The sequence below is a fragment of the Triticum aestivum genome, chromosome 1A, assembly GCF_018294505.1.
Source record: "Triticum aestivum cultivar Chinese Spring chromosome 1A, IWGSC CS RefSeq v2.1, whole genome shotgun sequence".
Taxonomy (NCBI): Eukaryota; Viridiplantae; Streptophyta; class Magnoliopsida; order Poales; family Poaceae; genus Triticum; species Triticum aestivum.
The window spans coordinates 236,116,830-236,141,038 of NC_057794.1; the positions used below are offsets into that span (position 1 = coordinate 236,116,830).

Below are 24,209 nucleotides of genomic sequence, written 5' to 3' on the forward strand. Positions count from 1 at the left end.
CAGTTTCGTCAGGTTTTTGCGGACGTCCCGTGCGTGGGCGAAAATCGGCCACGGGATGAACAGCTAGGGTTCTTCAAGGAGAGGTCAAAATTCGCCGAATCCGGGCGATTTAGTGGATGGAAAATGTGGAGATGAAGGGGAGAGCTAGATCCACTTAAGGCAAAGCAAATCCACGAATCAAATCCAACAAAATTTCATCACACCAACAAATCACAAAAAAAATTTGGGGCTATTTTTGTGGGGAATTTTCGAATTAGGGGCAAAATCAACAAAAACAAAGGTAGAAACACAACAGGGAGGCTCCGAAATCGTGATCAACGTGGCTCATGATAACAGCGAGCGGATCCCGTGATGAACACGAAGAACACGAGGGGAAACACGAGGGGAAAATCACAAGGGGAACACAAGAGAACACTCAAACCAACAAGTATGATCACACATGCGCTAGATCCATGAACACAAAGGGAGATACATGATCCACGATCAACAAGGGACGATACACGGTAACCGGTTCTTCTCCAAAGGAGGTCTTGATGGGGCCACCCAAAAGGGGGTCTTGAATCCAAGGGGATCTTCTCCGTAGAGGGGCCGTGGTCTCTCTCGAAGAGTAGATCCGATGTGGATGAGCGAGGCTCTATCTCTAATATGAGCTATCACAATGCTAACCCTAGTTAGGAGGAGGAGGAGGTCTATTTATAGTCTTAGTGCAAATGGGGACGAAGTGAGGGGATACATGGGCCTCAGGCCCGATTCCTGTGCGCAGACAGGTATCAGACGTCTGCTGGGGACCGGTCGTCCGGTGGCTCATGGGCGGCCGGACGTCCGGTAGTCGCCGGTCGTCCGCTCGTTCTGACTCGGATGCTGAAGTAGCGGATTTCCGGAAGTGGCCGGTCGTCCGGTCGCCGGATGTCCGGTGACGTCGGACTTCCGCTCGTTTGGCTCGGGTGCGGGGTTGCCGGTCGTCCGGTCCGGGCCGGACGTCCGCTCGCTTAGCTCGGCTGGGGCTTCAGCGCCAAACGTCCGGTCCCGACCGGTCGTCCGGTGGCTGGGGCTTCTTCCGCAGCTCTTCTTCTTGTCCTTCACGGTTGGTGTTCTCGTCGTCTTGTCCATTGGGTGTAGTCGCTCCGTGGCTCTCCTCCAAGTCCTTGATCACACAGTGTTTCCGCTTGAGGTAGTAGCCATGTCTCATGTATAGGAAATGATAGTTCGGAGAGGAGCGAGTTCACCTTATCTTCGATAGCCTTTGCTCGTGCCCTTGTCATTGGTCCAAGTGGTGTCGTGGGAGACGTAGGTAGATCCATGAGGATGATCTTGGGATGCTCCGCATCACGCGGCAGCTCGCCTTCATTGCATCGCCCGTGATCAATTGAAGGCTGACCAGTGGCAGCCTTGGCATTGATTCGCGCGGGAGCCGAGGCGATGGGATGAGGACGAAGATGCTAGTCGCTGACTTGGCGGGCCCATGGGGTGGGAATCTGGCGCGGGAAGTTTTGGCGCCATTTTCCTTTCCCCTGGTCGGCCCCCAGCACGCTGGGTTGGGCCTGGGTCCGCCGGTGCCAGTTTTGCCCTAACCGGTGAAATTTGGGCTCCTGGGGGCGCGACTGGGCCGTTTTTTCGAGCCGGCGATAAATGGGGGGCCTGCTGGAGGGGTGGGGGGTGGGGATTGGAGATGCTCTAATCTTGTATGGGTTGTGATTGCTGGCTGTTTCAGGCACATTTTAGGCTGGGCTTGTCGGTCTTCTAGTGGCGGATCGCCGATTCTTAGGTTGGCAATCCTTGGGTCGTTTGGTTCTATTGTTGGGGCATGCCTCTATGGCGATGTATGGGTCGTGCCTATCTTGCCGTTCTATCTTAAATGAAATTACATGCAGCTCTCCTGCATGTTTTGAAAAGAAAATAAAATCTCAAAGCATTTCTTCAATGCAACATTAGCTAATATTTTATGTTTGTATTTTGCCTATAAATCATTACTGCAGATAATAATCATTTATTCTGTCTCAACTACTTTGTGATATTGCAGTGTCAGTTGGACCCCTTCTTTTTTGCTGAAGAGGTATCTCTTAACAGGAATTCGAGATGGTCCACATGAACCATTCATTGCAGATTCTGTGGATTTTGTAGTGGGTCAGGTTGTATCACGTTCAAACACTTAGGCATGTTATAAATATAAGTAACGTAATGGATCTTGATGCTCTTCTATTTTTCCTAGTTTATGATTTGGTAAGATCGAACTTCTGCATGCCAGGTAGAGACATTATCAAGAGAAGACCTTTCGTCAAGGTTGATATTAAATGTCAATGTTGCATCAGTTGGGTCATTATCGCTACCTGATTCATTCATCACAATAATGGATGTAAGCACCTAACTCAGTTATAACATGACAGATTAGTGTATGTAAGTTTTCCTAAATTATTTTTACTTCAATCCAACGATTGCCTATGAGAGTTTTTGCTGTGGTCTTTGGTTAATTTAAGATTGATAAATCAGTTCCTAACCTCTCTGACTCTTATGCTTAGAAAACCATGTTAATCTTTTTTTCGAGAAAACGCACAAGACTTGTGTTTCATTGCATTGAAAAGAGAGAGTTTGTGTTTACCATCCTCCTAGGAGGTAGGTTACGGAGTACACGGAAGTAACTAATGGGCGCTGGTCGTCATTCGTAATGAGGGAGTGGGTAGACGGCAGATTGTCGTCGAAATGCACTCGTTCCTGGGCTTCCAGATCACCCATGGCATGAGGGCGATGGAGGCCAAGCCTTTGAGAAGGGGCTTGGGGGTGTCTTGCCTTGCTTGCTGCCACCAATCCTTCAGCGAGGCTTCATTCATTGGGCACTGGTCGTCATTCGTAACCAAGCCAATATCTCATGCCAGTCCTGTCGAGAGAAGAGGCATTCGAGCAATAGCTGACGGATTGTCTCCATAGTTTTATCGCAGAGGGGGCACCGGGGAGGATGCCGTAGGCCACGCCGCGTGAGGCAGTTGGCCGTCCAGCAGCGATCCTGGCTCGCCAACCAGCGGAAGAACTTCACTTTGGGGGGTGCCCAAGATTTCCAGATCAGCCTCCATGCATCGCAGGACACAGCCAAAGGAGGCGCGATAGCAGGATTGCGCAGTGTAGACGCCGCTCGAGGTCCACTTCCAGATTAGGCGATTGGGTTCCTCAATGAGCGTGAGGCCCTTGAGCTTTTGCCAAAGCAAGAAGTACTGCCCGATCTCGTGCACGCTAAGGATACCCTAAATGTCACGGGCCCAGCCATGGTCATGGAGGCCCTCAGCCACGGTCCTGTGCTTTCTGCGCCGCTTGGGGATGCACGCGTATAGGAGTGGGGCAATTTCGCTGATCGAACGCCCATCAATCCAGCGGTCTTCCCAGAATTTGGCAGTGAGCCCATCACCAATCATCATGTAGGTTGACGCAAAGAATATGACCTATTCCTCCGCGGAGAACTGCATGTCAAGAGCAGACCAGTCGCGGGTGTTGTTAGTGCGAGAGAACCAAAGCCAACGCAGCCTAAGGGAGAGTCTAGTGCGCTCCAGGTCCTGGACCCCCAGGTCGCCCGGGGCAGGGGGCGACATACGCGGCGCCAATTAACGTGGTAGTGGCCGAAACGGCGGCGCGTCCAACCCAGAGAAAACCTCGCTGTATCTTTTTGAGCTGTCTGAGAGTCTTCTTAGGCGGGGTGAACACCAGGAGCTGGTGTATCGGTATCGCGCCCATGACGGATTTGACAAGGGCGAGACGGTCATGCGGTTCATCAGGTGGGCTTTCCAGGAGGGGAGGCAGCCAGCAGTGTGATCCACTAATGGCTGGAGTTGCGCGGCAGTAGGGCGTCACAACGTAAGTGGGATCCCAAGATAGGAGAAGGGCATCTCGACTATGGGGCACCCAAGTGTCTCGACCACAGGTGCAGCTTCCTTGGGATCAGTGCAGCAGAGTCGCTGAGCTCTTGGCGTAGTTGATTCGCATGCCAGAGGCTCTCCTGAAGATTTCCAGAATACCCTTGACAGCAGCTAGGTTGGCTGGCGATGGTTGGCAAAAGAGGACCACGTCGTCGGCGTATAGCGAGATTGCCTGTATTGGCCGTTGAGGGTGGAGTCGCTGTAGTATACCGTCGTCGATGGCGCGCTTGATCAGCCACCCAAGGATGTCCACAACCAAGGAGAAAAGTTGCGGCGAGAGGGGGTCACCCTGGCGCAATCCACAGCGCTGCCAGATCGAGGGCCCTGGCTCGCCGTTCAGCAGGACCCTGGTATTGCCCGAGGAGAGCAGGATCGCAAGCCACTTGAGGAATCTCTCGCCAAAGCCATACTGGCGAAGGGCCATGAGAGCGAGTCAAATGCGCGGGTCAGATCGAGCTTTAGCATAACTCGGGGTGCGCCCAACTGATGCAGGAGGCGTGCTGTTTGCTTCACGAGCACGAAGTTGTCGTGAAGACAGCGGCCGGGGATGAACGCGCTCTTGTTTCGACTCACCAAATTGTCAAGCTTGGGCGTGAGGCGAAGGGAGAGAACCTTTGCGAAGATCTTCACGACCAAGTGAGACTAATTGGACGATAGCCGCCCAATGTACTGGTGTCGGCGCGCTTAGGCAGCAACATTAGCAGGGCCTGGTTCAGGCGGTGAAAGCCACGACTGTGCATGTCGTAGAGCTGCTGGAACACTGCAACGAAGTTGCTCTTGACGATACTCCAGCACGCGTGGAGGAACTCTGCGGTAAATCTGTCGGGCAGGGCATCTTGCGCGCGGGCAGGTGCTTCATAGCGCTCCAGATCTCATCCTCGCTAAACGGCGCGTCCAAATCGATCAGGTTGCTGGGCTCAATGAGCTCGAAGTTGATGGTGTGGTCGCGATCAACAACAGTCCCGAGGAGGTCGTCGTAGTGCTGGAAAGCAGCCTCGGCCATGTTGGTGTGGTCGAGGAGCACGCGGTTGCCAGTGACAAGGCTGTGGACTGTGTTCTTTTGACGGCGGTAGGAACATTGCCGGTGGAAGAAGCTTGTATGTCGAGACGCGAGTGCGCTGCCTGGCAATGGAGCACTCCAGCAAGGCGAGGCAGAGGTGCACAATCTTAAGCTGCTTGCGCAACCAGTCCTCCTGCGGCGTGAGGACGCGATCCTCCTGGGCGCGGTCAAATCGTGATATGAGCTCCTGAGTGATTGCAAGTTTCTGCTTGACGGTGCCGACCGAGCGCGAGCTCCAGCTGGTCAGGCCACGGGCAGTGGCTTGCAAGTGGAGGACGAGGCACTTGATGGGGTCATCGTCGTGGACAGAGGTCCAAGCAGCATGCACCATCTCCTGGAAGCCGTCAAGGCGTAACCAGAAGTCGTCAAACCGGAAACGCTGGCGAGCGATGGGCTTCAAGGCGCAATCCAGGAGTAAGGGGCAATGGTCCGACACTACCGACGCAAGGCATCGTAGGTGGCATTCCCTGTGCAATTCCTCCCAATCCGAAGTGCACATCACCTTGTCGAGGTGGACGAGGGTGGGCGGCGATTGCTCGTTTGACCATGTATAGCGCCGGCCATTGAGGTAAACCTCTTTGAGTGCTAGGTCGTTGATTGGGCGTTGGAACCTGCTCATCACGCGGTGATTGAGATTGCCGTTATTCTTGTCCTCATCGCGATATATGAGGTTGAAGTCATCGCAAATCATCCAAGGCCAAGCACAATCGAGGCGAATGTCACGGAGCTCTTAGAGGAAAGCAATTTTGTTGACGTCCTCCCGCGGTCCATAAACCACGGACATCCACCATGGAGTGCCTGCACCTTGGCGGTAATCGCGTTAGTGGTGAACTGGGAACTGGGGGTCTGTGATAGATACGGCCCTGCCCCGCCAAGCGAGTAGAATGTCGCCACGCGTGCCGATCGCAGGCAGATACACATACTCTTCAAACTCCGAACCGAGTCTCTAAAACCACCGACGAGCAAATCAACTCCATTTTCGTTTCCTGGAGGCACACAATAGCGGCCCCGGTAGTGTCAAGGAGAGATCGCATACTCAAACGGAAGGCACGGGAGTTGAGGCCGCGCATGTTCCATACAACGATCTTGAGGCCATGATCCATATAACTAGATCGATGGGGGAAGGGGGGAACTTGATGCCTAAGTTGCTGTAGTGTCGACGAGGGGCGCGAGGGGTAGGCATGGCACCAAGGTCATGCGGGATCTCTCGATCAACTAGAGCGGCGATGGCCGAAATGACGGCGAGGGGGAGGGGTGTCGCGAAGACACCATCATATGCTTTCATCTCGGCGTGGGTGATTTCTGGCCCGTGCCAATGATGCCCAATGTGCGCCGCAGTGGTGGAGCGCCCATGGCGAGGGGAGAAGTTGAGGGGTTGCCTCCGTGGACGCCTACCAGGGGGAGGCAGGGTTGCGTTCAGGTGCTTGGTGGCAGCCTGGAGGAAGTCACCCAACGTCCAATCGCGGGGGGTGCAGCAGCGCGAGGCCTGGTGCGGCACAGCGTAACCGGCGGTCACGCAAAACGCATGTTAATCTTTTGTACCATATAATAATCTATGCATTTGAAGCCCTCAATTCACAAGGACTTCCAAGATTGATTCTTTCTCCTATCTGTTAGTTTTGACACTCCAGCATCCCTTGTACGGTAACTATGTTCAGTGAACATCTATGCACAGACGAACGACTACTCTGCTGTTCCTCAGCAGTTGAAGGACCAAGTGAATGAAAGGTACCCAAGTGCAAAGCGTGCAGTACTGAGGACTGGTGGGGATTTTCCCTTCCTGTCACGTCCAGATGAGGTCAATTTGTACCTTCAGGTATTATTGATTATCTTCCTTCTCCATTTGTTTGTTAATGTGGAACTTTGAAGAACAAATTGCAAAATACTGGCAGCTACACTTAAGGCGAGTTGGAGTAGAACCAAGACCAGATCTAGTCCAGGGTTTCACACGGGATGGTAGCTCCGGGAGCTCAAACGACCACGAAGATGGAAACAGTTTTGATGACCATCCCAGAGATGATGGGGACCGTAGTTCAGGTAGTGATGGCCGTAAGACGGAGCACTCTGAATCAGGGCCACCTAATTCAGATGGACTGGTACCAACAAGCATAGTGCTAGGTATGGTCAGTTCAGCTCTGCATGTTTCCCTATGTGCGTGCTCATGATGCATCATTACTATACATCCGTTTTGTATATTTCTTCAAGCCGGTTGTTTAATGTATGAAGTTATGCCTTTTGCCGGAGTATAGAACTCGTCTTCTAGAATATCAGCAGACCCGTGAGTGGCGCGACTGCATTGGAACAACTGATGGAATTCATTCATGTATTTTGTGTAATATAGGAATTTCTTCTTTATTCTGTGCTTGTAGGCTCGTACATTGATGAATTATAGATGCCCGAGACATGTGATTGTGGTTGCTTGTTTTTCTTTGAACCAAATAAATTGCATAACCTCGATAATTTTGTAGTGTCTTGCCAATTTTAATCTCTATTAGAAGAGTTGGACGCACACGTAGCTGGTGTTGGAATTTTTCATAAAAAAAAAAGTTATTTGCTTTGGCGTGCGGGGAAGACGGAGTGTGTTTTCCTTTTTTATAATGCTGTGTTTTGGTGGACCTTCCTTGCGATGTGATGCTTGAGATGTGATGTGTAGGGAAACTATTTGGAGGTGTTTGGTTGACAAACGCAAAGGGAAATAGGTGACACTGGAACCAGAAGTGTAACGGCACATTCATTGTTTCGTTTGCATCCTGCTTGAAACGTTATCAGTTTACTTACTCTGGCCCCAGCACTGTAATGTGAATACATCACAGGCGCTTTGGAGAATTCCATGTACAGGACATCAAAACAGCTTCTACGCAAGCAATTTACAAGTGCTTCACCAGCACAACGTCAAATTCATGAAGCACACATAAGAAGTATGTGCTTAATACGGTCTCTGAGGTTGAAAAAACGCCGGGGGGATTTGAGACCGACAAGCTATGCCCCATGGCTGGGCGAGCTAGCCACCACGCCAAATCTGCTATCTTGTTACAAACAAAAAATGTTTCTGAATTTCAAAAGTTGTTCCCAATTTCAAGAAATGTTCGCCTATCTAAACAAACTTGTTGACGAGTTCCAAAAAACTTTATTGGCCCATTGTTATTGGGAATTTTATCAAACTACACAAACTTTTCTTTTACATTGTATAAACATTTGAATTTTCACACACATTATTTGTAAACTACGCAAACTTTTTTCTTTACATTGTACAAACATTTTGGAAAATTTCACATACATTATTTGGAAATATGTGAGTATTTCCTTTTAATGTTACACTTATTTTTAGAATGGGAATAAACATTTTCTGAATGTTGTTGGGAATTTTATCAAACTATGCAAACTATGCACAGTGTATTCGTCCAAGCATGTGTGTGCTATATGTGTGGAGATGCACTTCTTATATATGTAGTATTTTCTATAAGAAATCTATTTAGGTTTTTAGAAAAGAAATCAATTTAGGTATACATAGTCTATTTAAGTATACATAGTCAAATTGGTAAATATTTTTCGAATTTAAAATTTGTTCACCTAATTGAAAAAAAGTTCACCATAATTTTCAAGTTGCGAACATTTTCTAAATTCATGAGCTTTTTTACAAATTTGTGAATCTTTTTGAATTCAAGAACATTTTTTCAAGTTGCATACATGTTTTTTGGAACTCGTCAACAAGTTTCTTTTGCATAGGCGAATATTTCTTTGGAAATAACTTTTGAAATTCAAGAACATTTATTGTTTGTGACAAACATTTTTTAAATTCATGAATATCTTGTTGAATCATTGAACATTTAAAAAAATTGGAAATCTTTTTTTAATTCCCAAACATTGTTTTGAATATTTTTAAAAAAATTCATGGACATTTTTTGTAGACATGAACTTTTATTTTTTCAATCATGAACATTCTTTAAATCGATGAATGTTTTTTTGAAAAAATTGATGAACATTTTATAAATTCACGATTTTTTTTAAAGACAACGATATGCATATAGTAGACAATGCATCCCATATTAAACAAACTCACGGACTTGGCCTGGTGGCTAGCTCGCATAGCGATGACCACATTAAGCACGTATTTTCTTGTACCGGGACCATATTGAAGTACTTTACAACTACGAGGATCAAGTTAGAGCATCTCTAGCAAACCTCGCATCTCGCCCCGACCCGCAAAATAACCGCCAAAATGCGGGTCGGGGCGGGAAAACCTACCCGATCAGACCCCGCATCCTGTCCCGGTCTGCAAATTTTTTTGAGGGGCGCGGCGAAATCTCGGGCCCAACCTGCGAATACGCGGATTTTTCCCTCGCTGCTGCGGTGCCCTGCATATAAGCGGAAGCGGTTGGTGGAGTGACATTTCAGCCCGCGCTTTCCCCACCAATCACCTCCCCTCTTCCCCTCGCCCAGCCGCCGCCCAAGATTCCGGCGACAGTAGTCGGCGGGAGCACGCCGGAAGGCTGCCACATGCACGAGGCCTTCCCTCTCCCTCCCTGTGTCGGCGGGCCGTCGAATTTGCGGATCTGTGGCCCTTCATCGCAGTCTGTCGGATTTGGCTTTTCCGGCCGCCGGGCGCTGCGCCAAGCGATGGAATGGTCGGGGAGCATCTCCCGCAGCTCGGGCAAGGGCGCATCGCCGCATGCAGGTACGGGTTCGTCCTCCCGCCGCCGCCGACGGTTTGCGGGCATGGAGTCGTCCGGCCGTCCACTGGGCTCGGCGCTCGCGCAGCGGCTCTGTGGCTCGCCGACGCCGCTCATACAGTGCGACGACTGCACACGGACATGCTGCGGCTAACTTCGGGCATGCCGAAGCACCCTGGATGGGTGTTCTTCAAATGCGAAAATGATGGGGTACGTGCACTTGCGGTAGCTCATCACTACTAGGGAAAACCCTAGTAGTAGCGCTTGAAATATGCATAGCAGTAGCGCTGGATCCAGCGCTACCACTAAGGCGCTACAGCTAACTAGTAGCAGTAGCGCTGGAAAGGGAGCGCTACTGCTACTTGTAAGTAGCAGTAGCGCTTGTTCTAAAAGGCGCTTCTGCTAAATTTTCCTATATTTTTAAAAATACAGCTTATTTTCATTGTGTGGTTTTATATACAGTACTTTCATCATATGATTTTATGACCATGATTACTTATTATATATAACAGTGAGTGAAATGAACGTGGAGTAGATTCAAGTGGAGGCAACATGTGGTGCATGTCGAAAGCACTACTCTAATCCAAACTTGATCTAGTTTGATTAGTAGTACTTTCGATGTGCATCACATGTTGGCTTCACTTCACCAGGTTCATTTCACCCACTGTTATATATAATGCGAAAACTACGACCAGAGACCCTTTGACGAAACTGTGTGCGATGCCATAATCGCAAACGATGGTGTAAAAAACCCGTCAAAAAAGGTGCAAAAAGTTTGCGATGGAGGATGCATCAAACACGGTTAAGATTTTAGTTGCGTGTGTGATGCAGGGCATACGGTTCAGATCAATTAACTGTTTGCGATGAGGAGGAACAAAAGAAACGGATAGCCAGATGAAGGTGTGTGCGATGAACAACATATGGTTCACTCAGATGAACTGTTTGTGATTAGGCAACACAATGGAAATGGTTAGCCAGATCAAAGGTGTGTGTGATATACGACATGCAGTTCACTCAGATGAACTATTTGCGTTGAGACATGAGAACAGAAACGGTTCAAATGAACAAGATGTGTGTGATACGCGGCAAACAGGTCTGTAATTAGAAATGTGTGTGAATACCGATAATAACACAAACGGTTGCTGTTAATAAGACGTGTGTGTTGTGCGATGGGATTGCATACAGAACAACACACACACACACACACACACTTATAAGGACATGCTTGCATAACCAAATTAAACATCTACTTACATAGGTGGCTACTTGATGAGGACATCAATATCATTGTTACACCCACAACCCCTACTGTTACATATACTAGACCAATTACTAGAGCTCGCGCACACCAATTAAATTATCAGGTACTTCCGTTTCTTGGTAATGATTCTAATGTTCATGAGAATACGAGGCTGCCTAAATTAGATACATTTGTTTTGCTTAAAAATGAAGGGTCTGGCATGGATAAGAGGGATGAACACTGGAGCAAGACCAAGCATGGAGATGATGGCATGCGCAAGGGGAACAAGAACGGAGTTGCAAGTGATGATTTTAGGACTTTGAAGCCACCATAAGGAGGGCATGAAGCCTTGGACGAAATATACAAGATACCACTTCATAAATTTCGTCCAGAGGCTATTCTAGGTGCTGCGTCACCTTATTATTGGGCCAGACCCATGTAATTTCGAAATACTTAAGTATAGGCTGTTTTTAGAGTCTGTATGTGTGGGGAAACAAGAGTTAGGGTTGGTTTCGGACCCCTCCTCCAAGGGCCACGAAATTCCCCCCTCTTCCTCCATATATACAGCCCTTAGGGCATCGTTTAGACTTTGGGGTTTTGTTTAGATTAAAGTTCGCCATAGCTGCAACTTCACGTACTTCGTTTGTGTTCAACGACCAGACAAAGGCGTCACAGAACCCCACATTGATCAATAAAGCTTTCCTCTTATATTCGCAATATCCAGATTGCAATCTTAGTTTCTTGCTTGTTCTTCGTTTGCCTGCAGGAAACAGTCCTTCGTGGTCTGGTTGATCGTGCTTTGGCGTGGTCAATAACCTCTTGGAGTTAGTTTAGCGATTGTTAAGGCGCGACATCCTCACACGTTCGTAGTCGGATCGTCAAAGTCGACTTCCTCCAAAACGATAGCCACCATCTCATCAAAAGATGGGACACCTTTGCCTCTATCACTACTACAACCATGGCATTTTGTGAGGCCCCCGATTCAACCGTACACTAATCATACACGCAAATGTGTACGATCAAGATTAAGGACTCATGGGAAGATATCACAACACAACTCTAGACACAAATTTAAAACAATACAAGCTTTATATTACAAGCCAGGGGCCTCGAGGGCTCGAATACATAAGCTCGAAAAACACAAGAGTCAGCGGAAGCAACAATATCTGAGTACGGACATAAGTTAAACAAGTTTGCCTTGAGAAGGCTAGCACAAAAGCAACACCGATCGAAAAGGCAAGGCCTCCTGCCTGGGAGCCTCCTAACTACTCCAGATCATCAGCGGCCGTCACGTAGTAGTAGGCACCCTCGGGGTAGCAGTAGCCATCAGTGGTGTCGTATGGCTCCTGGGATCCGTCAACTGGTCGCAACAATCGGGTATGGGGGAAAAAGAGGTAGCAAAGCAACCGTGAGTACTCATCCAAAGTACTCGCAAGACTTACATCAGATCTAAACTAAGTATGCATCTGTATCAAAGGAATGGGTTGTATCTGTGGACTAAACTGCAGAATGCCAGAAAAGAAGGGGAAAGCCTAGCCTATCGAAGACTAGCATCTTCAAGCATCTTGCAGCATATAGAAGAGTACAGATTGACATAATGTAAAGTAGTAATAGTGTTATCAACCTCGGCCAAAGATCCTTTCTCGACTCCATGTGAGAAAGCAATCCCAGAGCCATACTATCCATTTCTTATACACAATTCATTTCTCATCACAAGTATCCAGTTCTAGTTGTATCGATCGGGATACAACTCCAAGTGTCCGTTACCGTAGGACAGGCTATCGATAAATGTTTTCTTCCCTGCAGGGGTGCACCAACTTACCCATCATGCTTGATTAACTCTGGCCGGACACACTTTCCTGGGTCATGCCCAGCCTCGGCCAAACAATACGCCGCAACCTGACCTAGGCTTAATAGAGAGATCAGCACGCCGGACTAAACCTATGCCCCAGGGGGCATGGTCCATCGCCCCGGGAACTCCTGCACATTGCGTGGGAGACCGGTGAGAAGACCTAATTACCTCCTTCAAAAAGGCAGGTGCTTACACAGTCCAACCCGGTGCACGCCGCTCAGTCACTGACGTCTATTAAGCTTCGGCTGATGTATACGACGCAGAACACCCATACTATGCCCACGTGACGGTTAGTGCCATCAGGCCAGAGGCCCCTCGGATCAAATATCCAAATCGTAGTGGGTTATGAACGTGCGGTAACAAGCAGAGACTCACGAAAGATGTGACCCCATCACCCTGTCTCGAGGACTTGCGGCAAGGGCTAAGAATGCCCGGCCACGCCTCGTAAGTATCTCGCGGGCACCTTCCAGGTCAACCCGACTCCACATCACTCGCTATGAAGCTCGTGCGGGTACCCCTCAGGGACGAACCGTCTTTAGTAACATGGTTTAGTATAAAGTCATAGTAACCATAGTAACTGTGTGTCTAACACCAAGGGGAAAACCCGAGGAATCACCCCCGGTGAATTCCACTCAATGTTATCATCAAGGTAAACGTAAAAGGATCCACCCTCGAGGTTCACACTTGAGGGGTTGCATGACGGAGCCGTAACAGAAGTGGTTAAGGAGGAAATCACCCTTGATGACCTCGACTGTATAGCTACACTACAGAGATCTCATCAGGAGTGATGTTAGAGGTTTCACCCTCGGCACTCGATGGTAACTCTGCAGAGCCGTACAACTAGGGGGGTGATGTGCGGTGTCGGGGCCTAGACGTCAATCACGTTGAGCGAGTCATCGAACATAAAGCAGGGCAACTGGGACAAGGTGGGGGTCACCGATGGATCACTAACCAACCTATACTAAGTAGTTTAGGATAAGCAGGTAAGGTATGAAAGCAGGTAACAAAAACAGGCTATGCATCAGAGTAGGATCATACATAAAGCAGTAGCAGTTCTAATGCAAGCATGAGAGGGAAAGACATGGGCAATATCGGAATGCTCAAGGGGGGTTTGCTTGCCTGGAAGCTCTGCTGTAAGGAAGAAGTGTCGTCGACGTAGTCGATCACAGGGGCGGCATCGGTCTCGGGGTCTACCAGAGGGAAGAGGGGGAAGAAACAGTAAATACATAGCAAGCAAGTGCATAACAGGATAACAAGTCGATAGGCAGAGCTAGGGTTGTCCTAACATAGTACTACACGTTGCAGACGGAGGGGATAAACATCCGAGGATGAATCCCCGGCGTTAGATGAATTCTAGACAGATGAAAGAGAGGGAACAGTTCCATGTTCAGCATGCTAGGGGCATGTGACAGGTGAATGGACCATGCATTCGGATTCGTGGGATTTTTCTGAGCAACTTTCATATAGAAAACATTTTCATCGGAATTACGGTTTAATTTCTACGAATTTTCAAAGTTTTAAACATTTTCTGGAATTAATTAAATTAACAGAAAAGAAAATATGACGTCAGCAGAGTGTCATCATGACATCAGCAGGTCAACAGACCCACTGACTGGTCAAACTGACCAGTGGGTCCTACATGTCATAGATAGAGGGCTAACAGTGGATTATTTTAATTAAATGTGGTTAATTAGCAGCTGGGCCCCACGTGTCAGTGACTATTTAGCTAAATTAATTAGTTTTAATTATTAAAACATTCTAATTAGATGATTAAGTGGTGGGCCCCGCACGTCAGTGGCTGGGGCCTGCTCAGTCAGCACAGTTGACCAGGTCAACTGGTCAACTAGGGCCAGGGGGCCCACGGGCAGTGACCCAGAGGCGGGCCCTGCCGGTGCCAGGTCAGCACCCGCGCCGAAGCAATGCCGGTGAGGCCATCCGCGGTGGCCGAATGTCAGAGACGGCCGGGATTCGCCCACAGGGGGCCAACACGGGCGCGGGCGGGCGCGTTCGAACAACGAGAGCCCGCCGCATCACGTGGTGAGGCCGGCCGGAGCTGGAGCTGCCGGAAACGGCACTGGCGAGCGGCGGAGGCGGCGGCGGCGTGCATGGGCGCTCGATGAAAACGGAGCTACGACACACTATCGAGCAAACGAAGAGGCGGGGGAGTATCTACGCGGCGTGGGGAGTGCAACGGGCTTGAGCCCATGACCAAAAGGTCACCGGAAGCATGCCGGCGGCGAGCGGAGGCGGCGATGTGTTCAGGCGCAAGTAGAGCGGTGGCTACAAGAGCTCAAGAGGCCAGGGGAGTGAGAGGATGAGGGGCTCACCGCGCGGCGCAAGAAAGGCCCGTGGGAGGTTTAGGAGTTGCCGTGCCGTGGATCGACGCCGGCAAGCTCCTGTGATCCAAAATGGAAGACGAGGCCGGGGCAGCATTCGGGGGCGCCCGGCGTCCTGTGGCTCGTCGAGGAGGCGTAGTCGAGGGAGGCGGAGCAGACGGACAAGGCCGGGGTCCTCGGGGCTGCCGGTGGCCGCGGTGGAGCGTGGTGCTCGGGGGCGACGGAGCTCGGTGGTGATGGATCTGAAGGGAGAGAGGAGAGGAGGAGCGGACAAGGGAAGTGGGCGGGCGAATGGGGTGGCAGAGCAAGTGGAACGGGAGCCCGAGGTGTCGAGGGGATCCTCACCCCCCTCGTCGACGGCGAGGTGGTTCGGCGGTGACGCGCGGGCGCACGCTCTCGGTCGGTTGAACATGGGGAGGGGAGAGCGACCGGGGAGGTAGGTGGGCCGGCCTGTTGGGATGGGCCGAAGCCCAAGGGGAGGCCAGGGGCTTTCTCTCTCTTCCCTCTGCTTTTCTTTTTCTTTTTCTTTTGTTTTTAAGCTTTTTCTGTTTTAGCTATTTTAGGACACATAGGCATTTTGCAAAAATGTTGGTTCACCACCAATATTACCAGGTGAATATTTTACACATGATGAACATTTTAGTTTTCTTGTTTGAGCAATTTTGAAATTCACACACAATTTGAGATTGAATTCAACTGGAATTTGAAATGGAATATTGATTAAAGTGGCTAAGCACTGTTATAGCAAAATGATTAGCTTGATCTCTGGGATTACTGTAGCATCATTACACCGGGGTGTTACAACTCTCCTCTAAAAGAAATTCTCATCCTGAGAATTAAGAGGTAGAAGGGAACAGATCGGGGTATTCAACACGGAGGTTATCCTCGCGTTCCCAAGTGGCTTCATCTTTAGAATGATTTGACCATTGCACTTTGAGGAACTTGGTAACCTTCTGGCGTGTTCGACGTTCAGCTTCTTCAAGAATGCAGATCGGATGCTCCTTGTATGTGAGATCATCTTGTACTTCAATCAGTTCCGGATTCACTTCACGTTCCGGATCCTTGAAGCATCGACGAAGTTGTGACACGTGGAAGACATCATGGATGTGAGAGAACTGAGGTGGCAACTCCAATTGATAAGCCACCAGCCCACGACGGGAGAGAATACAGAAAGGACCAATGTAGCGCGGAGCTAGCTTGCCTTGACTCCGAACCGATGAGTGCCTCTCAAAGGAGTGACACATAGATAAGCTTGTTCACCAGGTTGATAAGTTGAACCCCAGTGTTTCCGGTCATAGTTCCTCTTCTGGCAGGACTAGTCCACCTTGAGATTATCCCGGAAAATGCGAACCTGCTCTTCATCTTGTTGAATAATGTCTGGACCAATGAGCGTCCGTTCCCCAGTTTCTGACCAATTCAGAGGGGTTCAGCACTTACGTCCATAAAGCACTTCAAAGGGTGACATCTTCAAGCTGGCTTGATAGCTGTTGTTATAAGAGAACTCCGCATAAGGGAGAGATTCTTCCCACTTCTTACCAAAAGAAATAACACAAGCTCGAAGCATGTGTTCAAGAATTTGATTGACTCGCTCGACTTGGCCTTGGGATTGAGGATGATAAGCAGTGCTCCAGGTAATATGAGTTCCCATTGCCTCTTGGAAACTATCCCAGAACTTCGAAGTGAATATACTGCCACAGTCTGAACTGATCTCCTTCAGAATGCCGTGGAGTGACACAATTCGGGAGATATACAAGTTTGCTAATTGACTAGCAGTGATAGTCTCCTTGACTGGCAGAAAGTGAGCAACCTTCGAGAATTGGCTGATGACGACAAAGATAGCATCGTTACCTTTCTGAGACTTGGGAAGGCCAGTGACGAAGTCCATCTGAATCTTATCCCATTTCCATTCAGGAATAGGGAGAGGTTGCAGAAGTCCAACCGGTTTCTGATATTCTGCTTTGACGCGACGACAAACGTCACATTCTTCGATATATCGAGCAATATCTTGCTTCATCTTGGACCACCAGTATTTCTGACAAATGTCTAAGTACATCTTGGTACTTCCTGGATGAATAGAGAGAGGGGTGTCATGCGCTTCTTTCATCACCTTCTCTGTCATAAGCTCGAATCGGGGTACCACAATGCGATCTCTGAAGTATAAGTTTCCATCTTCACCAAGTGAAAAATCTCTTGATTTCTCTAAGGCAAGATCCTTTTTCATCAGATCAACATGAGCATCTTTGGCTTGAGCAGACTTAATTGCTTTTAGAAGAGTTGGTTCCAAGACAAGGTTATTCAGAGAACCATGTGGAACTAGTAGAAGGTTCAGCTTGCATAGCTCTTCATAAAGGCAGGGTTGAGCTTTGTAGACCATGTGGTTATTGCAATAAGACTTACGGCTCAGGGCATCGACCATTACATTAGCCTTACCAAGGGTATAGGATATGCCATAGTTGTAGTCAGCAATAGCTTCCATCCATCGCTGCTGACGGAGGTTCAGATCCGGCTGAGTAAACAGGTACTTCAGACTCTGATGATCGGTGAAAATCTCACAACGATTACCGAGAATGTACTGTCGCCATAGCTTCAATTCATAGATAACCGCAGCAAGCTCAAGGTCATGAACTGGGTAGTTCTCTTCATGAGGACGCACTTGACGAGAGGCATAAGCAATCACTCTGCGCTCTTGCATTAGGACACGACCTAATCCTTGACGTGAAGCATCGCAATAGGTGACGAAGTCCTTGTGAGAATCAGGGGGAGCAAGCACTGGGGTAGATGTCAGCTTGTCTTTGAGTGCCTGGAAACTTTCCTGACATTTGTCTATCCAATCGAACTTAACACCCTTGTGAAGCAAATTGGTCAGTGGCTTGGCGATCTTGGAGAAGTTCTCGACAAAGCGGCGACAATAGCTGGCTAGACCGAGAAAGCTTCTGACTTGCTTGACAGTCTTCGGAGAGGTCTAGTCAAGAATAGCCTGCACTCGCTCTGGGTTGACGGCAATACCATCCTTGGAGATGACATGCCCAAGGTAGGTTACTTCAGGAAGCCAGAATTCGCACTTGGAATACTTGGCATAAAGTTGATGTTCTCGAAGCTTCTCTGGAACAAGTCGAAGATGTTCAGCATGTTCTCCTTTGTTCTTCGAATATACTAGGATATCATCCAGATAGACTATGATGAATTGTCGAGGTAATCCATGAATATGTAGTTCACCAGACGAGAGAAAGTGGCTGGAGCATTGGTCAAGCCAAAAGACATGATGGTGTACTCGTAAGAACCATAACGAGTGACGAATGCGGTCTTTGGAATATCCTCTGCACGAACACGGATCTGGTGGTAACCCAACCTCAAGTCTAGTTTAGAGAATATTGATGAACCAGCAAGTTGATCATACAGATCATTGATCCGAGGAAGGGGATATTTGTTCTGAATTGTAGCTTGGTTGATAGGACGATAGTCTTGGACCAAACGGTTCGTTCCATCCTTCTTCTTCACAAAGAGAGAAGGTGCTCCCCAAGCAGAGGAACTTGGACAAATGAAACCACTGCGAAGAGATTTGTCGATTTCCTCCTTAAGTTCAAGGTGTTCATGAGGTGGTATCTTGTAGGGTCGTTTGGCGATAAGAACGGTGCCTGGTTTCAAATCGATGATGAACTCGACAGCCCGGGCAGGGGGTATTCCTGGAAGTTCTTCTGGAAAGACATCTAGGAAGTCGCGAACAACTGGAATCTTTTCAATTCCCTCAAGAGGTGCCACGTTCTACACATTCAAAGCATAAAGTCATGCTTCGGCGTTTTGAACAATCTGAGCATGGTAGCTTACTATCTCATCGGAAGGATGTAGGAGATGAACGACTTTGGTGGGACAAACGATAGAGGCAGTATGTGCTTTCAACCATTCCATTCCCAGAAAGAGGTCAATGTTGGAAGTCTCCAGAATAATGGGAGAAACATGAAATTCCAACCCTTCAATTTCAACGGGGACGTCGCGACCAATCATGGTAGTTCGACACTGACCCGCAGGGGTGTGTACCACTATCGGAGTGTTCATGGGCTCGCATCGAATGTCGTGTGCATATGCAAAATTTTCTGACATGAATGAATGCGATGCTCCTGAATCAAATAAAGAAGATGCTGGTACTAAATTAACAAGGAGAGTACCCATCACAGTAGCAGGCTGGTCTTGAGCTTCATTCAGATCAATGTTGTTAGCCTGCCCACGACCATAAGGTCGGGCATTGTTGTTGCGGGGTTGATCGTTACCACGACCAGCAACAGGAAGAGCCAGTTGATTCTGATTCTCAGGACAGTTCCTGGAGCGGTGACCCAGAAGGCCACACTTGAAGCATAGACCATCATTGGGATTGGGAGCAGAATCTTGGGGTGGTACAGCCTGAAGGGGCTGCCTCTGCGGTGGAGGGGGAAGACGAGGTGTAGCATAAGACTGTCTTGGTGCAGGTGCAGCTGGACGATAAATGATGTGGGGAATCCATATCCGACGCTTCTGCGCTGACGGGCCCGAAGATAGGCCAGCGTCATGGTGGCGCCTAAGGGATCCCTGGTGTTCCTGAAGACCAGTCTCAACCTGATTAGCCTTGTTCACCAAGGTGGCGAAGTCGGCAAAGTCATGAGCAAGCAGTGCTAGCTTAATATCAGGGTGAAGTCCTTCACGGAACTTTTCTTGCCTACGAGCATCAGTTGCAATGTCTTCTTCAGCATAACGAGACAAGTCCAGAAATTCCCGCTGATAAGCATCTACAGTATTGTTGCCTTGGGTGAGGTTGCGGAAATCTCGCTTCTTCCTGTCCATGACTCCTTGAGGAATGAAGCGGGCACGGAAAATAGCTTGGAAATCCGGCCAAGTGATGACCGTTCCAGTAGGCAGGGTACGCCTGTGGTTGTCCCACCATTGAGAAGCGGGACCCTTCAGAAAGAAATATGCAAAGGTGACATAGTTAGCAGGGGCCACACTTGCAGACTCCATTTCATATGTGATGTCGTGGAGCCAGTCCTCAGCATCAAGGGGTTGAGTTGAGCTGCGGTAGATAGTTGGGTTGAGGCGCAAGAAGTCCTGCAGAGTTACTAGGGTTGGCTGTTGATTAATGTTCGGACGAGGAAACTGAGCCATCATTCCTTCCATGAACTGGCGGTTTAGCTCAAATTGTTGCATCATTCCAGCAAAGAATTCGGGCGGTGGTGGATCGTTGGCACCACGACAACGACCAGCGGGTCTAACCATCCTGCTAACATGTAACAGGGGGTAGTTCATCATTGAGCATTTGCAAAGACAAGGATCATTCATGAGGTAACATGCATAATGAAAGAGGTACGATGGATACCACTGCGTAGTCAACACGACCGTGTGTGTACTATTCAGAATACTATTCTAAGGAAAAACTATGGCTTATCCAGCTTTGGGGTGAATGTGGTCACGGGATCCTAATGTTAGAGTTAGTAAAACCATTTAAACCTGAATAGAAGAGAGATCAGAGTCCTAGAGTATAAACGAGGAATAAAAGATCCTAATACCACCCATATGACAACGTGGGCCCGTAAGACACACAACCATGTTAGTAAAAGTTTTTGTAGTGACTAGACTCAACTTCGGCCAAGGAGTTGGAAAGGGGGCTACCTACAGGAAGTCGGCTCTGATACCAACTTGTGACGCCCCCGATCCAATCGTACACTAATCATACACGCAAATGTGTATGATCAAGATCAAAGACTCACGAGAAGATATGACAACACAACTCTAGACACAAATTTAAAATAATACAAGCTTTATATTACAAGCCAGGGGCCTCGAGGGCTCGAATACATAAGCTCGAAAAACACAAGAGTTAGCGGAAGCAACAATATCTGAGTACAGACATAAGTTAAACAAGTTTGCCTTAAGAAGGCTAGCACAAAAGCAACATCGGTCGAAAAGGCAAGACCTCTTGCCTGGGAGCCTCCTAACTACTCCAGATCGTCAGCGGCCGTCACGTAGTAGTAGGCACCCTTGGGGTAGCAGTAGTCATCAGTGGTGTCGTCTGGCTCCTGGGATCCGTCAACTTGTCGCAACAATCGGGTATGGGGGAAAAAGAGGTAGCAAAGCAACCGTGAGTACTCATCCAAAGTACTCGCAAGACTTACATCAGATCTAAACTAAGTATGCATCTGTATCAAAGGAATGGGTTGTATCTGTGGACTAAACTGCAGAATGCCAGAAAAGAAGGGGAAAGCCTAGCCTATCAAAGACTAGCATCTTCAAGCATCTTCAAGCATCTTGCAGCATATAGAAGAGTACAGATCGACATAATGTAAAGTAGTAATAGTGTTATCAACCTCGGCCAGAGATCCTTTCTCGACTCCCTGCGAGAAAGCAATCCCAGAGCCATACTATCCATTTCTTATACACAATTCATTTCTCATCACAAGTATCCAGTTCTAGTTGTATCAATCGGGATACAACTCCAAGTGTTTGTTACCGTAGGACAAGCTATCGATAAATGTTTTCTTCCCTTCAGGGCTGCACCAACTTACCCATCACGCTCGATTAACTCTGGTCGGACACACTTTCCTGGGTCATGCCCGGCCTCGGCCAAACAATACACCATAACCCAACCTAGGCTTAATAGAGAGGTCAGCATGCCGGACTAAACCTATGCCCCAGGGGTCATGGGCCATCGCCCCAGAAACTCCTGCACGTTGCGTGGGCGGCCGGTGAGCAGACCTAGCTACCTCCTTCAAAAGGCAGGTGCTTATGCAGTCCAACCCGGCATGCGCCGCTCAGTCGCTAACGTCTATTAAGCTTCGGCTGATGTATACGACATAGAACGCCCATACTATGCCCACGTGATGGTTAGTGCTATCAGGCCAGAGGCCCCTCAGATCAAATATCCAAATCGTAGTGGGTTAGGAACACGCGGTAACAAGCAGAGACTCACGAAAGATGTGACCCCGTCACCCCGTCTCAAGGACTTGCGGCAAGGGGTAAGAATGCCCGACCACGCCTCGTCAGTATCTCGCGGGCACCTTCCAGGTCAACCCGACTCCACATCACTCGCTATTAAGCTCGCGCGGGTACCCCTCAGGGCCGACCCGTCCTTAGTAACATGGTTTAGTATAAAGTCATAGTAACCATAGTAATTGTGTGTCTAACACTAAGGGGAAAACCCGAGGAATCACCCCCGGTGAATTCCACTCAATGTTATCATCAAGGTGAACGTAAGAGGATCCACCCTCGAGGTTCACAGTTGAGGGGTTTCACGACGGAGCCGTAACGGAAGTGGTTAAGGAGGAAATCACCCTCGATGACCTCGACCGTATAGCTACACTACAGAGATCTCATCAGGAGTGATGTAAGAGGTTCCACCCTTGACACTCGATGGTAACTCTGCAGATCCGTACAACTAGGGAGGGTGATGTGCGGTGTCGGGGCCTGGACGTCGATCACGTTGATCGAGTCATCGAACATAAAGCGGGGCAACTGGGACAAGGTGGGGGTCACTGATGGATCACTAACCAACCTATACTAAGCAGTTTAGGATAAGCAGGTAATGTATGAAAGCAAGTAACAAAAATAGGCTATGCATCAGAGTAGCATCATACATAAAGCAGTAGCAGTACTAATGCAAGCATGAGAGGGAAAGAAATGGGTGATATCGGAATGCTCAAGGGGGGTTTGCTTGCCTGAAGCTCTACTGTAAGGAAGAAGTGTCGTCAATGTAGTCGATCACAGGGGCGGCATTGGTCTCGGGGTCTACCGGAGGGAAGAGGGGGAAGAAATAGTAAGTACATAGCAAGCAAGTGCATAATAGGACAACAAGTCAATAGGCAGAGCTAGGGTTGTACTAATGTAGTACTACACGTTGCAGACGGAGGGGATAAACATACGAGGATGAATCCCCGGCATTAGACGAATTCCAGACAGATGAAAGAGAGGGGACGGTTCCATGTTCAGTATGCTAGGGGCATGTGACAGGTGAATGGAACACGCATTCGGATTCGTGGGATTTTTCTGAGCAACTCTCATATAGAAAACATTTTCATCGGAATTACGGTTTAATTTCTACGAATTTTCAAAGTTTTAAACATTTTCTAGAATTAATTAAATTAACAGAAAAGAAAATATGACGTCAGTAGAGTGTCAGCATGACATCAGTAGGTCAATAGACCCGCTGACTGTTCAAACTAACCAGTGGGTCCTACATGTCATAGACAGAGGGCTAACATTGGGTTATTTTAATTAAACATGGTTAATTAGTAGCTGGGCCCCATGTGTCAGTGACTATTTAGCTCAATTAATTAATTTTAATTAGTAAAACATTCTAATTAGAGGATTAAGAGGTGGGGCCCGCACGTCAGTGGCTGGGGTCTGCCCAGTCAGCACAGTTGACCTGGTCAACTGGTCAACTAGGGCCAGGGGGCCCACGGGCAGTGACCCAGAGGCGGGCCCTACCAGTGCCAGGTCAGCGCCCGCGCCGGAGCAACGCTGGCGAGGCCATCCGCGGCGGCCAAACGCCGGAGACGGCCAGGATTCGCCCACAGGGGGCCAACATGGGTGCGGGCAGGCGCGGTCGAATGGCGAGAGCCCGCCGCGTCGCTGGTGAGGCCGGCCGGAGCTGGAGCTGCCGGAAACGGCGCCGGCGAGCGGCGGAGGCGGCGGCGTGCATGGGCGCTCGATGAAAATGGAGCTACGGTGCGCTATCGAGCAAACAGAGACGCCGGGGAGTATCTACACGACATGGGGAGTGCAACGGGCTTGAGCCTGTGGCCAAAAGGTCACCGGAAGCACGCTGGCGGCGAGCGGAGGCGGCAACGTGTTCAGGCGCAAGCAGAGCGGCGGCTACGAGAGCTCAAGAGGCCAGGGGAGTGAGGGGAGAGGATGAGGGGCTCATCGCGCGGCGCAAGAAAGGCCCGTGGGAGGTTTAGGAGCTGCTGTGCTGTGGATCGACGCCGGTGAGCTTTGTGATCCGAGGTGGAAGACGATGCCGGGGTAGCGTTCGGGGGCGCCCGGCGTCCTGCGGCTCGTCGGGGAGGCATAGTCGAGGGAGGCGGAGCGGACGGACAGGGCCGGTGGCCTCGGGGCCGCCGGTGGCTGCGGCGGAGCGCGGTGCTCGGCGGTGACGGAGCTCGGTGGTGATGGATCTGAAGGGAGAGAGGAGA

At 49.2% G+C, this 24,209-nt stretch overlaps 1 protein-coding gene across 4 annotated transcripts in view; it reads left to right on the forward strand.

The window, feature by feature from the left end:
* LOC123044030 (maspardin) overlaps positions 1-7,314 on the forward strand; it is a 47,356-nt gene extending 40,042 nt beyond the window's left edge. For all 4 annotated transcript variants that reach the window (XM_044466650.1, XM_044466659.1, XM_044466664.1 and 1 more), the window contains 4 exons: positions 2,021-2,129; positions 2,246-2,353; positions 6,635-6,775; positions 6,852-7,314. In XM_044466650.1, the coding sequence (XP_044322585.1) occupies positions 2,021-2,129; positions 2,246-2,353; positions 6,635-6,775; positions 6,852-7,124 (631 nt within the window). In that variant the 3' untranslated portion in view covers positions 7,125-7,314. The remainder of the gene's footprint in view (positions 1-2,020; positions 2,130-2,245; positions 2,354-6,634; positions 6,776-6,851) is intronic.
* Positions 7,315-24,209: the final 16,895 nt, after the last annotated feature.